Source organism: Mustelus asterias, chromosome 13 (assembly GCF_964213995.1).
Source record: "Mustelus asterias chromosome 13, sMusAst1.hap1.1, whole genome shotgun sequence".
Classification (NCBI taxonomy): domain Eukaryota; kingdom Metazoa; phylum Chordata; class Chondrichthyes; order Carcharhiniformes; family Triakidae; genus Mustelus; species Mustelus asterias.
In genome coordinates this window covers 19606493-19621933 of record NC_135813.1, presented here as the reverse complement: position 1 = coordinate 19621933, position 15441 = coordinate 19606493, and the positions used below count along the sequence as shown (strand labels likewise).

Here is a 15441-nt window from a genome sequence, read left to right as displayed (position 1 = left end):
TAGTAAATGAAGTGGGAGCCTGTCTCTCAAGTGAGTGATCATCGTAAAGTCCCCAAGTACCATGTCACTCTAATCTGCCAGCTCTGGTTAGTGGCAGTTTACCTGATGGAGAGGCTTACAAAGGTAAGCTGCTAAGGTAAGGGGAACCTACAGTTTGTTCCCATTCACAGCCACCGAAAGGACTGCATTCTGGATAGTGGATTTCATCAGCATAATATTCTCAAGGGCAAGAAAGAAAACCAGCTTAAATGGAACAAACAAATTCACCATTTTTATAGATTAATAGATACCTCTGGTCTTCGACTTGATTGCATGCACCCCATCTCACTCACACACACACACACACACACACACACACACACACACACACACACACACATCCTATGCACATACATATCCACTCCTCCCATGCATAGACATACCAATGCACTCCTTCAGCATGCTGTGCACACAAATATATCCCCTTTTACGTACGCGCAGCTTCTCCTACACATATTCATCAAAGAGTTTCTCAGGTTTCAAAACCCAGCTGGTATAATAGTCATGAGGTTCAAATAAACCAACAAACTGTTAAGATTAATGAAAAACCTGAGTGCAGACAGATCATTAGAGAACACCAATAAACATTAAAAAACAAAACATAGAACTCCCTCTGAATCGCACACATTGTTTATGGCTCCCTCACTGATAGAGAAACCATAAAAGACCCTGTCGATAACGTGCTGTGTGGACGGCTCCCAAGGACAGGATGGTAGTATTATCTACTGCAATTAGAAATAGAAACACAAAGCAAGAGAGAATTTCAGCAATGTATGTATTTTTTTGTGGGGTGGCAGATGAAGTTAAACCAATATAATTAAACATAAAAATTGAACAAAATGTGAAGTATCCAAATACTCCATATCAGAATATAGAGGAACAAAAGCCATTAAAAATGCTACTATAAAATTCCCTTTGAATACTTCCTTTTTTAAAAAAAGCAAAGGGCCCTGGATACAGCTCCCAAAATGTATTCTTTTCTAAAAATCATGTGCAGCAGTAAGTGTGTTTTTGAATCTTAGCAGCCAATTGCAGCCAGATCCAAAGAATTGCAAGCATTTCATTCACTCAGTGTCTTTTATTATGATCAAACCCCCTGTTCAATATTCTGAGTAAAATTAGAGACTGACGGCTCAAGTGCAGGGGAAAAGACCTGCATCAAGAGTTGCAGCAGACTACAACGTCTGCTGTGCTTTGGCTGTAGATAAACTGTCTCATCTGTTCCACAGACACTCTGCCTGTGAGGGAAAACGCTTTATACAGAAGCAGATGAGTGTCCTGCAGGGCGTCAAGAATAGTGAATATTTATACTGCAGAAGGCACTGGCACTACTGACAGAAGGCATTGGGAAATAATACAGAGATGTGCCACTACACAATAGTAACAGTATAATTTGTTAGCCTTTAATTTTCCCATTTATGCAACAATTTACATGTTCTTCTTAATTCATTTCTTGCTGCTCAGTCAGGGTAATATAAAAGGTCTATTTTGCTTTCCCAATGTACTTTTCTGTAATTAGGTTCTGTTTAAAACATTATAAAACAAACTGGGGACACAGTTGCCTGGTTGTCAGTGATAAGTTATTTCTCAATACATTTTCTAGTGTGAATGTCTTCATGCCCTGCCAGTTACTGTCAGCACAGGAGGTCTTTACAGGTATAAGAGCAGATCTAATATACAATAAAGGCATAACATTAAACAACATTAACAATAAAAAAGTGACATGCACCAGGAAATGAAACATAAACTGAAGGCCAATAAGATCAATTGACCTTTGCTCTCATGATTTATGACATTAGCATTTACACTAGGTTATGGTAGCATAATGGTTATGTTATTGGATTAGTAATTCATGAAGCCTGAACTAATAATCTGGAATGTGAGTTCAAATCCCATGAACTGAATTTGAATTCAATTTTTAAGATTGGAAATAAATCAGTGAAATCGGATGAGTTGTCTTGGAAATTCAACTGATTCCTATTGTCCTTTATGGAAGGAAACCAATTGTCCTTAATGGTCTAACTCCAGTCCCACATAAATGTTGTTTTACTCCCAGTATGTTGACAGTGGCTGATTTGTGGACTGTAATGCCATTGAATGGCAAGGGGACATGATTAGACTTTCTCTTGTTGGAGACGCTCATTGCCTGCAAGCAACTTCCTTTGTGCTAAGCTTAACTAAAGAATTTTTCCCTTGATTCCTGTTGACTTAAATTTTGCCAGGACTCCTTGATGCCACATTCGGTCAAATGCTGCCTTAATGTCAAGATCAGTCAAGCTCACCTCTCCCCTAGAATTCAGCACCTTTGTCCATGTCTAGATTAAGGTTGTAATAAGGGAAGGAGTCAAGAGGTCCTGGCAGAACCCAAATTGAACATCAGTGAGCTGGTTGTAGGTGAGTAAGTGCAGATTGATAACACCATTGACGATACCTTCCCTGACTTTATGGATGATTGAGAGTAGACTGGACTACAGATCAAGAACTTGAAGGTGGGATTAGACATGATGGTTGTTTATTGTCTGGCACAGACGCTATGGCCGAATGGCCTCCTTCTGTGCTGTAAATCTTTCTATGTTTCTTTCTACTGCCAGTGGAAGTGGCCTAGACAGCTACTCAGTTGTATTAGTTCAAGATGATGGCCTACCACCTTTTGACAATTTATTTTGGCACTAAAGTGCCTTCTTCAACAAAGCCCATGGCTGTACTTTTCCCAAAACAAAACAAAGGATAGAATTTTCTCAAAACAAATTCTGGAGGGGGCAATCTTACCAGAAAACTTCTAAGTGCCAAACAAACATGAAAGTGGAAGAGAACTGTACTGATTTTTTGGGGTGAGCTCCCAGTCACAATTGTATGGCACTTAATTAAAAATAAGAGCCCGGAGAGGTATTTTCACAAGGAAGCCGGCTGCTGAGCTCGAGGGGTGCCATTGTGCATGTGCCTCAATTTCCCCCAGTGTACTAAGTACGCCAATCACCGCCCCAGCCGATCCCCATCCCCACGCTCTCCAGCCTGGCTGATTCCTCCACCTCCATCCCCTCCCCCCCAACCCAGCTCTGCCTCCGATCACCCAAGGGTTTCAATGGCTTCTGGTCCCACCGATGCAGCCATCACGTTTGGTCCCTATTGATGGAGACTTTTTGTGATCCCCGCCAATGAGGACCTCAACCGGCAAGTGGGCTAAGATAAGTGAATCCAGGTGATAGCGTCCGGGACGCGTTAATGACATACCAACCATGTTATTAATATTGAAATTTGCCCCACGCTGGGCCCGGAGGTCTGAAGGTACCGGAAGCAGGGAGAATCCGGCGACCAACATGCTATGCATATTTAAATACTACTTTAAATATGCTAAACGGCACCCTTTCTGGGCGCGATACGATTTGCACCATTAGAAAGGGACCGGAATGATTGCAAATCGTTTGGTGCCGGGTACAACGCTGATTTTTAGGCCCATATGCTATTTTTCAGGATTGGTGTGTTTTGTGTCAGGTGTGGCGAGGTCAGAAAATTGCCCCCCATACCTCGAGAATAGATTAAAAGAGATGAGCCTTTACACTGTTTTTTAAAACTCTTAAGTGAATCAATAAAGGAGTGGGCCTTCAACTTAACTTTGAGATTGGGATGCCCCGATCTCTGAGGCGCTGGTCTTGCCGGCTTCTTTTCACCCCGCACATCTCTTTGCTGGCAGGAATTTTTCCCAAGCTCCAAAAAAAATGACTAAATGTGAGTGAATTACAATCTGGATCATCCCAACCCACCCGGTGGAATTCTCACTGCTTTTCCCGCTGGGGATGACACTTAGTCATTTTTTTGGGATAATTCCGCCCAGTGAATATGAACACGACTGTTACGAGGTTGAATTTTTGTGGGGTGGGGGCGCAGGGTTTGACTTGTCACTTCATGTTTAGGTCGCTACTGCCTATAAATCAAGCAGCTTTATGGGCAAAGAATGAACATGTTAACATTACAGAGCCACTTTGTATAAAAACATATAAACAGTCTGTCATATTAAAGAGGTTTGATACATAAACTCCTGGATATATATTTTGTTTATTATCATTCACATTTGTTGTGTGTTGCTCCATGTGCGCATTTTGCTTCAAGTTAAAATGTGTTAAATTAGCCAAATAATAATTTGATTTTTTTTTAGAAAAACCTCTGTGTCGTGCAGCTTATACAATGTGTGGGAACACAGCATGCACAAATGTTCAAAGTATTTTTATTTGGAGGCTTCAGACACAGCAGGCCATTGATTCTGTTTCTGTTCCTGGCAATGTGGGTCGCACAATCCCAATCACTCAGTTCACAGTATGCCCACAACTGGGCTTTTCTGAATTCTCCACTGAGTGTCACGTTGCCTGAAAATGTGCTCAGGGAAGGCACCTGTTCCAGCAGAGAGAAGATAACTTTTTTTAATTAAAGAGACCACATTATATTTTTAAAGTTTATTTATTAATGTCACAAGTAGGCTTACATTAACATTGCAATGAAGTTACTGTGAAAATCCCCTAGTCGCCACAGACTGTGGGACAAAACCGGAGCATCCAGAGGAAACCCACACGGACACTGGGAGAATGTGCAAACTCTGCACAGTGATCCAAGCCGGGAATTAAACCGGGTCCCTGACGTTGTGAGGCAGCAGTGCTAACCACTGTGCCACCGTGCCGCCCTAAGTTACAGAAAAAGTTACACAACAAAGTAACTTTATTGTATTGTTGGAGGAGCCTGAATTAATGCAGTCCAAGATTCAATTAGGAAAACCAAGGTCATCCCACATTTATATTCGAACATTCTAAGCCATTGATTTGTCATTTAACAGAAGTGCTTATAGTAATTTAATTTAATAAAGTGAAATCAGACCAAGGCAGCACAGTGGTTAGCACTGCTGCCTCACAATGCCAGGGACCCGGGTTCAATTCCGGCCGTGGTCACTGTTTGTGTGGAGTTTGCACATTCTCCCCATGTCTACATGGGTTTCCTCCAGGTACTCCAGTTTCTTCCGACAGTCCAAAGATGTGCGGGTTAGATTGATTGGCCATGCTAAATTGCCCCTTTAGTGTCAGGGGATTAGCAGGGTAAATATGTGGCATTACAGGAATAGGGCTTGAGTAGGATTGTGGACAGTGCAGACTTGGGCCAAATGGCCGCCTTCTGCACTGTATGATTCTATGATTCTCGTGTTTTAAGCTAAGAACAGTTGTGACGTTTTCCTGATAGTGAGGTTTAACAATGTAACCTGTAGATTCATATAGTAACGGCATACAAAAGCATAAAAACTGTTTCAGTCCACGAAGATATCCAACTGGTCTCTCTCCTCTGGGGTAAATATCAGCTACTGTTTCCTCCTGAATGGTATACAGTGAACACAGCTAATAAATGTTTATGTAGATATTCAGCAAAAACAGAAATAGGCTTAAAAATAACCAAAAATATAATACTGTAAATAATGGAGTCCAGAAACAAACATAGAACATGCAGGAAGCACCCAGTAAGTCAGGCCCAACAACTGTGGAGAGAAGCAACAAATCATCCTTTCAGGCATTGCCCTTCAAAAGAACCAAAAACTATAACAGAGTAAGGGCAATGTTTGAAATGTTGACTTGTTGCTTCCCTCCATCTTTTGCTTGCCTGATGTTTTTGGACTTGAATGTGATGTGCTATGTGACCTGTCCAGGTCTGCACATGACAAACTTAAATAAGCTGAGATGACTTCTAGTGCCATGGAATCATATTGCAGTGCAGAGTAGATCTTCAAAAGCGCTGTGGACATGTTGGGGTGGGAGGGAACCTTTTCAGAATTCAATATGCCTTAACCTCAGTAAGTATGTAATCTCAGACAACCGCAGGTGAAAAAGACACCTAGCCATTCCTCTCAACAGGTGAGGTGTACTTGTTCCTGACCTACAAAGATCCCAATGAATTATTCTGTTCATTTTAAATTCTGAGTTAACCCATTCTGATCAGTGCATAAATATTCTCCTAGCCAATTCTCAAGGAAGCTCATTTGGGCTCCAAAATAAACAAGATGTAATCACCTAAAGTTGAATAGAATAAAACTATTGCACTCATGAAGATCTATTTTATTCTTATTATAACTATTTAAAACACAGAATGCTGCAGTGAAAACTCTGTAACCCAATTGTCTGGGGCTTAAAAAATTATAATCTTTTATTGCTAAATTTACATTTTAATATCTGAAACAAATCTTTGGAGCAGCATTTAACAAAGTAAGTAAGCTTTTAAGGCAGTACCTTGGACAAGTGCAGTTTTGAGAGATTTTAACAACAACGTAATTGAAGCTAGCAACAACAATACTATCCTTTTGTACCTTTGCATTTAGAATTCAGGTTAGCTGCACAAGGATACAGCTAATGTTCCAATTCTGATCATAGCAAAATGCTCCAACTAAGGAGAAACACAGTTATATGTCATCGTAGTTACAGATATGCCGTTGCTATTATTATGTATCTTCCTATCAGATACAGTCCATGGAATTTTGGATCCTATCTTCTTTTATGGTTTAAAAATGTACTACCATTGGCGCTCAAACCTGATGAATGTTTTGAAGCAGAAATGGGCAGACATCAGTATAATATTACAATTACCTTGGGAGCAGCAGTAAAAACATGAGCTGTTACAGGCAAGCTGATAGGGCTTCCTCCATCCTGACAGTTTATTGATTGTATGATTTCTAGTTATCATATTTTTCCCAGACAAACTCAGGCTGGACAAAAAGTATTTTTTCTTTTTAAATTGTGTGTGGATCCAGCTCTTTTTCCCTTTGTAGTTCTGAGGATAAGAACATCAGATAATTGTCCTTTCTTCCTTTGCTCCAATTAAACCCTGCTTGTTAGTTAACCTGAAGGTAAACTCATCAAACAGCCAATGTCAAGGAAACACTGCCCACAGTGGTTTGTATGAGTGGTCATTAATTTTAATTGCCTTGATATTAAAGATTAAGAAGCACAGAGTCTGGAGTGCTGTAGAGGATCTGATGTGGTGCAAAATCTCTCCTCATATTTTAGATGGGTGCTAAAGATATAAAATTTTAGTGCACAGCCTGGAATTTATTACACGTAGTGAATAGTTGCTGTTTTTTAATCTTTGTGCATCTGTGAATGTTTGCACTATATGGATACTTCAGTTATTAAATAGTCAGGAATTGTTAATGATTACTATAATAATTGTGATGGATTTCTTGACGGATGGTTGTGCTCTGATATACTGTATAGCATGTTTCCCAGCAATCTGCTGATGACAATGCCTGGTAGTATGTGATGTAACATTGAAGATAAATAATACAACTTAAATGTTGTGGTCAGAATGATTTAGAAAACATACAAGAAAAATTGTTTTAAAATGGTTCCAATGGAATGCACTGCAATGTCTTGGATTATGTCCTTTCCTGTTACAGTAGCTTTGTTTAGTTACCACACCTTGCCGCTTTGTCCTTATCAAGTACATTGCTGTGAGATGCCTCTCATGTTAAGGAGGGAGATAAAATCAGATGGAGAGTTGTTTTCTCATTATTCTTATGAAAATCCTAAGAAAGGATTTTGATGCAGATATGGGAACAGAAAAGGAGGTGGATAAGTGTGGAATTTCCCAATGTCGGCCAGGCACAGTGCCGACTCCCAGGCATTTTCCTGGAGGCTGGGTCAAGCATGGAATGGCTACCCATTGGCAAGCAGCGAGGAGCTTGTAAGCCCAATTATAAGGCCAATTTAGGCCATTGACCAGAGGCTGATTGGAATCTTCCAGTTGGCCTGTGTACCTCCCTTAGCACTGGGAGCCTGGCAGACGCCTAGAAATGACAGACTGGGGCCAGTGCTCCAGAAACATTAAGGCCCCACCATAGTTCCCATATCTACCTGGCCACAGTTGCGGACCATCTTATGGAGGGATTTCCTTGCCATAATTGCTGATCTCTTCTTTACTTCGCTGCCAGTTTTTTAATAAGGATGCAAAGATGCTTCAACATGCAGACATCCTCTTTCTTCCTTCGCAACAACAGCAGGCTGAAGCTCCTTCCATGCCGAAGCACCTCTTATTGGTTTGGGAGCCGAGAGCCGCCATTCTTAATTGGTAAACAAACGTATCTTACGTCACCAATTGGCAAATCCTGCACAAAAGACTGACACAGTGGGTAGTCAGAACCACATTCGATTCTGACCCCAAACAGGAAAATCCTGCCCTTGGTATCGGGTTTTGAGAGGCACTGTTTGCCACAGGTAATCCAGGAGAATAATGGATATGAATAAGATGGTTGTGATGAGAAGAGAGGTAGAAGTTACAAAAAAGAATTGTGCTACAGTGTCACATTTGATGTCAGATGGTAGTTCCTCTTTATTATGGCCTCTTCACTTTAATTACAAGATTGGCTGTTACTCTATTTGTAATCAAAGTAAATTGTGAAAAATGTGGTAATCCACTGAGCAAAATAACATTAGAATGTGTAGAGAAATATTGCAGAACAAGTGTCTACCTAATTTATCACTGTAACAGTCTTTCTTTCTCCCTAGTATTAATATTATTGTGGAGTTATTCAAAATTATTACCAAAATTTTGACTTCCCCATTCACATGAATTTAATGTATACAGTGAAACCTTTTGCCTGTAACGGTGACAGATGGAATATTAACATTAGTAAAGTTAATGATTAACTCAACAGAATCACAGAACCTGAATGGAAAATTGTACGCATTAAAAAAGATTAAGGGCGTGATTTTCCGACCTCATCCCACCCAACTATCGGCGAGGTGGGGTAACAAGATCGGGTGAGAGGCGAAAACCAAGATTTGCACCTGGTTTCTCGCCTCCCCCGATCGAACCGGCCCTGTTTTGCTGGCGGAATCGGCATTGCACCCTAAAACTATTTGGATTTGAATGATTACAGAAACCTGTTGGACTTTGCTCTCTGTTTATGAGCCCTTTGTTGATATTCTCTCCAAATCACCTTAATTTCCCCTGGTAGTGCACTGCTTATGTTTATGCGAATTTTCTTTTAATATTCTTCTGTTTCAGTTACCCTACTTAAAATAAACAGGATAATGGCTGCATTAAAATACCATACTAAAGAATTTTAGATGAACATGTTAAATAGTGTATTACCAGAGAAAATTAAACTACCTTGCCAAGGATTATAAAACATATTATAAAGGATTATAATATGTTTTCACTATCATTGGCACTGCTGCAACATTTTTCCTCACACCACTAAGATACAAATTTAACAAGAAAGAACATTTACTCCCTAGTCTTCCACATAACACCAGGTTAACAGCTCTCTTTCGGTAGCAGTAATAGAAATACTCCCTTAACAACACAATCAGCGAAAAGATATTAGACAAATTATTGTAAATAGCACATGGGTGAAAAAGTAACCAGTACACACATATGGGTTAAGGTCTATACCCAGTCTCCGGAGTTCCTGAATCATTCAGCCTTAGCTCTAGCACTTTATGTCATCTGATTGGGTCACTGCTCTCTGACTCATTCCCAGGTATTTATTGTTGTGCTTATTTTCATGAATAATCTGAGTGTTGGTAAAGTCGAATGAATAATATATAACATCAGTGACATTGTTTTGGAATACACAGCAAATTCAGTTGCTCTCCGGTTATCATGTTTTGACTCTTGAAAATAAAATTGCTCTATCATCCCAGCTTTGCCCTTGTTGGCCACAGTACACCGATTACTAACCAATTTATAAGGATCCCTGCACAGGTTAATGCAACACAGATCCTGATTCTAGTATGTTCAAAGGAAGAATACAAAACACCAGCTCATTTAATATTGATTTACATCACTCTATTCATATTCATTTGACTGAACATGATTTAAATTGTAGTGCTGCCAGGTTGTTCCAGACCAGAAACAAAGAACAATGGCCTTTCCAGGCCTTCTCATCTTACCACTTACTTCTCAGAGAAAAGAATGCACTTTGTAACCAGCTCAATAACAATTTTTGATTGGCAGGTGGCATTTAATGCATCGACAATTACTTTTTTATTATTAATGTTTTGGTTGATATTTTTCATTTTTTTCCCAGTGTAATCACATCAGTAAACTTGAAAATGCATGCCATAGCAGATGTATAATCCCTTGTGTATCTGTTCTGCCAAGAGACAGACAGAATCGTGACATGCTCCAATCCCTAATAACTTACAACCTATCCTTGATTATTGCTTAATTAGTCGAGATACCCACAGAAAAAGTTGGGGATTGTGAATGTGACTTGACACCTTGAAGTAATAATGTAGAGAAGTACTTGGCTGTGTCTTTTGACACTTTGCATCCTCCTTTCCTCAGGTGTCAAACTGGTTTGGCAATAAAAGGATCAGGTACAAGAAGAACATCGGAAAGTTCCAAGAAGAAGCCAACTTATATGCTGCAAAAACCGCTGTAAACGCTGCACATGCTGTGGCAGCTGCTGTCCAAAACAGCCAAGCAAACTCTCCCACTACACCCACCTCCGGTAAGTGGAAGGTTCCGTCGCACAGTGCACTACTTGTTGTTATGGTTTGCCATAAAGCAGCATAATTTTATCAGAAGCAAAAACTTTTTAAAAGAAAAAACAAGCTGTTAAAATTATGTTACTGCTTATATTAAATGGTGCCATGGTTTTCATGTTTAAGCCCCACCTCTAATTGCATTTGAGATTTGAATTCAAAATTTTGTGGTGATTCTGAAAACAATGATTTCCCAATAAGGTAAGTCCCATGGTGTCTCCATAGGCTGTGTCCCATTCTAAATCCAGCAAGCATCATATCAGAATTCACTGGTTCAAACCTTGCAGGTTGTTATTTGACAGAACAGATTTTTTAAAAAAGGCACTCCTCATTCTGTAAAGACTCTGCACCGTTTTCTTAATGCTTTTCATGCGATGGAAGGCCTGCTGTTTTCTTTTCTCGGTTTCCTGATTTCTGTTTCTTTCTTGTGTGCTCTTTCTTTTGAGAACTTTGGGGAGAGATATAAAGCCCTCTGTGATTCAGGTGCCTGACTCTTTCCTTTCCAGGTTCTTCTGGTTCTTTTAACCTACCAAATTCTGGGGACATGTTCATGAACATGCAGAATCTGAATGGGGATTCTTACCAAGGGTCCCAAGTCGGAGCCAATGTGCAATCACAGGTAGGAAGAATGCCCAATATTAGGGCCTAGGTAGCAGAGTAGGGCTTAGAAATTAAAACTGCCTTACTCTGACCTATAGCCCAGTAAATATTCTGTACCTAAAGTACAGATTAATTAAATTATCCATTCCGCTGCTTTGATATTTATCATTATTGTTTTGAGTCCGTTATTTGTGATGTTCCATGTCTGATTTTAAAACTATGTGAATGCAGTCGGCTCCTGGCTTGAGCAACTAGGGGTGGGGCGGGTGGAAAATTGGAGAAGTTGATGATTGGTGTAAGCTTTTGCCATATTCATTCACAACTTTCTTCTCATTTTTTTCATGCCTTATGTTTTTTGAAACCTGTTTCTTTCTTTCAAAATAAGAATGATTCATTCTAGGAGTTTGAAGACTGTATCTGTCTAAGTTTCAAATATTAATGGAGGCACTGGGAGAGGTTGGGTACCCACATTCACCAAATAAATGAAGCCAGTTTAGTTGAAAAGTGTTGAGACTTTTCCCCCCCCTCTTTCAGCCACAAAAAGGCAGCAATTAACATACAGAATGACTATATATAAGTATTACTCTTAATGATGTTTTTAAGTAAATGGCATAAGGTGAGTACAGTACTAGTGTTTGTGCAGTAACGTGGTTATCATTTATCAAAGCGTAGGCTATATTACAAGAAAACAGTGTAGTTTTTCACTGTTTATCATCCTCAATGTGGTCATTTGTGTAAAAAGTGTCAGTAAGTGACTGCACTCTGTTCAGAGTGATCCATTAAATTGATACTGACAGACAGCATGCTGACTGGCTGTAGAAAGCCTTTGCCTGTAATTTATTTATTGGGTGCAAAATAAAATTATAGCAACCCTTTGGCAGAAATTGCAGAATTCAGTACGCTTAGTAAGCTTAGCCTGACATCTTTAAAAAGCAAATTTTAACATAATGGGCAGTAGCTTAAAATATTTAAAATGAAATGACATATCCTAATATAATGAAGGCAGTATGGCAAGCTTACACATCTCAATCTAGCAGATAATTTCCTGTTAGAGAAAGACAGCTCAGTTGCATCAAGTCTGACATGTTCCTTTTTGTTTGCTTTTGCTTCAGGTGGATTCCCTGCGTCATGTTATCAATCAGACGGGCGGATACAGTGATGGTCTTGGAGGGAATTCACTGTACAGTCCACACAGTTTGAGCGTAAGGAACACTTTTATTTCTGTGTCCGTAGAAGAAAAAGAAAAGCTAAAGCCCTGCCAGTGTAAGCTATTATAGTTTCTTAATTCAGCTTTTGATGGCAGAGAGGGTTACATTTATCCAGAATGAACAAAGCATCACTAAATTCCTTAGTGGAATGCTTATTGTAAAGAATTGATGGTTATGTGAGAAAATTAGCTCTGTTTGCTAAAACAAAAAATGCACAGTAAAAAAAAAGTAAACTTTTGTTTTTTTAAAATTTAAAATTAGCGTAAAATACTTCAGCTTTGGATCTATCATTGGCCAAAAAACTGTAATTGAAAGATGGAATGTAAGATTGTCCTAGCCTGCAGCATTTTGGAGTAATGAATTTTATCTTTGTTGATGAGGCTTGATAAGGTGTCATGTAATAGCGCAGTGCATTATAGCACACTGGTCTGATGTAGATGTTGAGACTTTTATTATTTTCTTAAATGGAAGGGATATAATTTGGTGAATGTCCCTACAGGAGTCTATCTCCTCGAAGTTCCATTAGATTTTGACAGGATCAGAAGTGTACTAAACTAACTAAAGTTTGATAATGATAGCTACATTATTTTTTAAGTGCTGCCCTCCTGACTTATCACACTGTCTTCATAGTGTTACAGGAAAGGCTGCAGGGTCTAAATTGGATAGCCTCTGGAAATTGGCAGAGGAATCATGATGCACAATTAACCCATGCCTATTGATTGCAATACAGGAAGCGTGCTAACTTAATGCTGCCTGCTAACTTGAGCGATCTTTGCATTTAGCTAATAAATGGCATAGTTAGTGTTGGCTGGATGTAGGGGCCCAGTTTTGTGAGTGGATAGCACCACCTAAAGTTTGCCCTTCTTAAAGCTAGCCTCACCTCTTAAAGAAGAGATTCATTGTGGCTGAAGCAGGTGCAGGGAGGCCCGATTGGAGAGAATCTGAACTAGAAAGACTGAGAAATGGCACAGCATGGGAGAGAGCAAACTCCAACCTTTTTGGGTGCTGTAGTGGGGCTATTGGGGAAGTGGAGATGGTCTTTATCTGCTTGAGTAAAGATGACCCTCCCAACATTTAGTTAGAAGCGATGAGTGCATTTAGCCATGGAGAGTCAAACTCCGAGGACCTGGATGCAATAAGTTTGATGACCCCAATAGCCAAGGTCAGTGCATGAATCTTCAAACACTATTCTTCCAGCTCCAGGACTCACATCAGCCACTACTCAGGTCACCACATGCCATCGCTCACCTAGCAACAATCTTTGTCAATCAGACCTCGTGGCTAAAATTCATATACTTCGCCTCATTCTTACAAATCTCACCCACATCTCACAGCTTGCACACATTCCCAGCTATTCAACCAGGACAGCCACATCAGCCAACCAGCACTCAGTGACACACTTCCTTCTGTCTTGCACGGCTAGGTAGCGCACAATCTGGGGAAACAGGAACTAACCAGAGGTGAACAGTGTTGCCTGTATGTCCTGATCATCATGGAGGAGATAGTGCTGGTCATTGTTGGAACGCTGGCTGCTTGAACCAAGGCGGTCTTGAAACCATCTTAGTTGATGGTATCCTCATCACTAATTTTCTTCCTTACATTCAATTTGCTTGTCATCCCTTGAATTTACAAGCTGCAGATGGTATAAACGTGCATCTCTTGCTTTCCTCCCCTTCCTGCACCATAATATTACCCTCAGAGCTTTATCCTTTCAGATACTCAACAGATGCAACCTTGCCAGGCCAAGAAGAGAGTGATGATGAGCGCACAGCCTCATCACTTGATTTCACACTTGCAGCCACCAACTCAGATACTGACACTGTGTCTCTCTTACGGGACAAGTTAAAGGTGGAATATGCATTTGGTGAGACACTGAGAACAAGTAAATTGCAGCCAGGGCAGTGGGCAAAGATAGATACAGGTGGCAAGGTGGCACGTAGGTTCCGTTGCAGAGGATTCCGAACAGGACTTCAGTGAGGCAGCCTGCAGAAGAATGCTGTCGGATATGAATTGTTTCCATTCTGCGCATGCGTGCATGGGTTGTGCACCAGAGTCACCAGTCATACTGTCAGCAGTTAATCTTTGTCAGCCAGTAGCCACCCTTTGGTTTGTCTTCTGCAGAATGAAGGCATCATCGGTGCCGGCCATTGACCTGCATAATTCACTATGTATGGTCCAGTACCAGCTGGACATTGAGGAAGTGGAATCCCTTTTATTTTCAGCCAGTAACAGAATTGAGATGCGATGCCTGCAAAGCAGTGGCATTCAGTCAGTGGCACCTTGCGCTGGGGAATCTACAGCCCTAACAAAGATGTGTACTCACTCTGCCTTCTTGTTCCTGGCAAGTGAGAATGAAAAGTTGTTAGCTCTCTTTCAATATAGCCTCAGTAATGTTCCTTACACAAAACTGGACAGCAAACTGAGATGATGCAAATATTTCTAGCTCCAGCTTGGAAAGAGTCAAATGCATAAAGCTTCATTGCTGCGGTCACCTTCACAACCACTGGCAACATGGTCCTCCATCCTCTAAGATTAGAATTGCAGTTCCAGCAGCTGACAGATTTCAGTCTGGATGTCCTTCCTGAAGTGCAGACATCTCGCACTTTGTTCTTTGCTGCAGTTCAGGTCCAAAAATTGTTCTGCAAACACCCTGGGGGAATATGGCCCTTGCTGAAAGCTGTTCTCCCCTTCCCCATACTCCTTCCCCTCCAAACATCTTGTCCTACTCTGCTGTGTTCATTCTCCAAGTCATGTTGTATTCCAAAGGGAATGAGTGCGTGCCAAGGTCTGGGAGCAAATGGTTGTGCTGAAGCCATGAAGTCAGCAAAGTGCCTTTCAGCTCCTGTCCCTTTAGATGTTTGCAATTTCAAGCATCCATAGAAAGCAGCAAACGTTTGTCGAGTCTTAGCAACAGCCAGCCAGGAACTCACCTGTATCACTGTAAGCCATCCCTATGACTGTCTATTTCTACTTCCATACATCACCCAACTTTGGTATCTCAGCTCATCTGTTGCTGAAATACTCATTCATGCCTTTATTACCTCTAGACTTGACTATTCCAAAGCATCCTAGCTGGTCCC

General features: G+C 40.5%; 1 protein-coding gene across 4 annotated transcripts in view; it reads left to right on the top strand.

The window, feature by feature from the left end:
- The window catches only part of pbx3b (pre-B-cell leukemia homeobox 3b), a 202768-nt gene that overhangs the window by 177119 nt on the left and 10208 nt on the right, over positions 1-15441 (top strand). Inside the window, exons 6-8 of one of the 4 annotated variants that reach the window (XM_078226455.1) lie at positions 10354-10519; positions 11060-11172; positions 12266-12416. In XM_078226455.1, the coding sequence (XP_078082581.1) occupies positions 10354-10519; positions 11060-11172; positions 12266-12416 (430 nt within the window). The remainder of the gene's footprint in view (positions 1-10353; positions 10520-11059; positions 11173-12265; positions 12417-15441) is intronic. The other 3 variants (XM_078226454.1, XR_013499345.1, XM_078226456.1) reach the window with 3 other exon arrangements.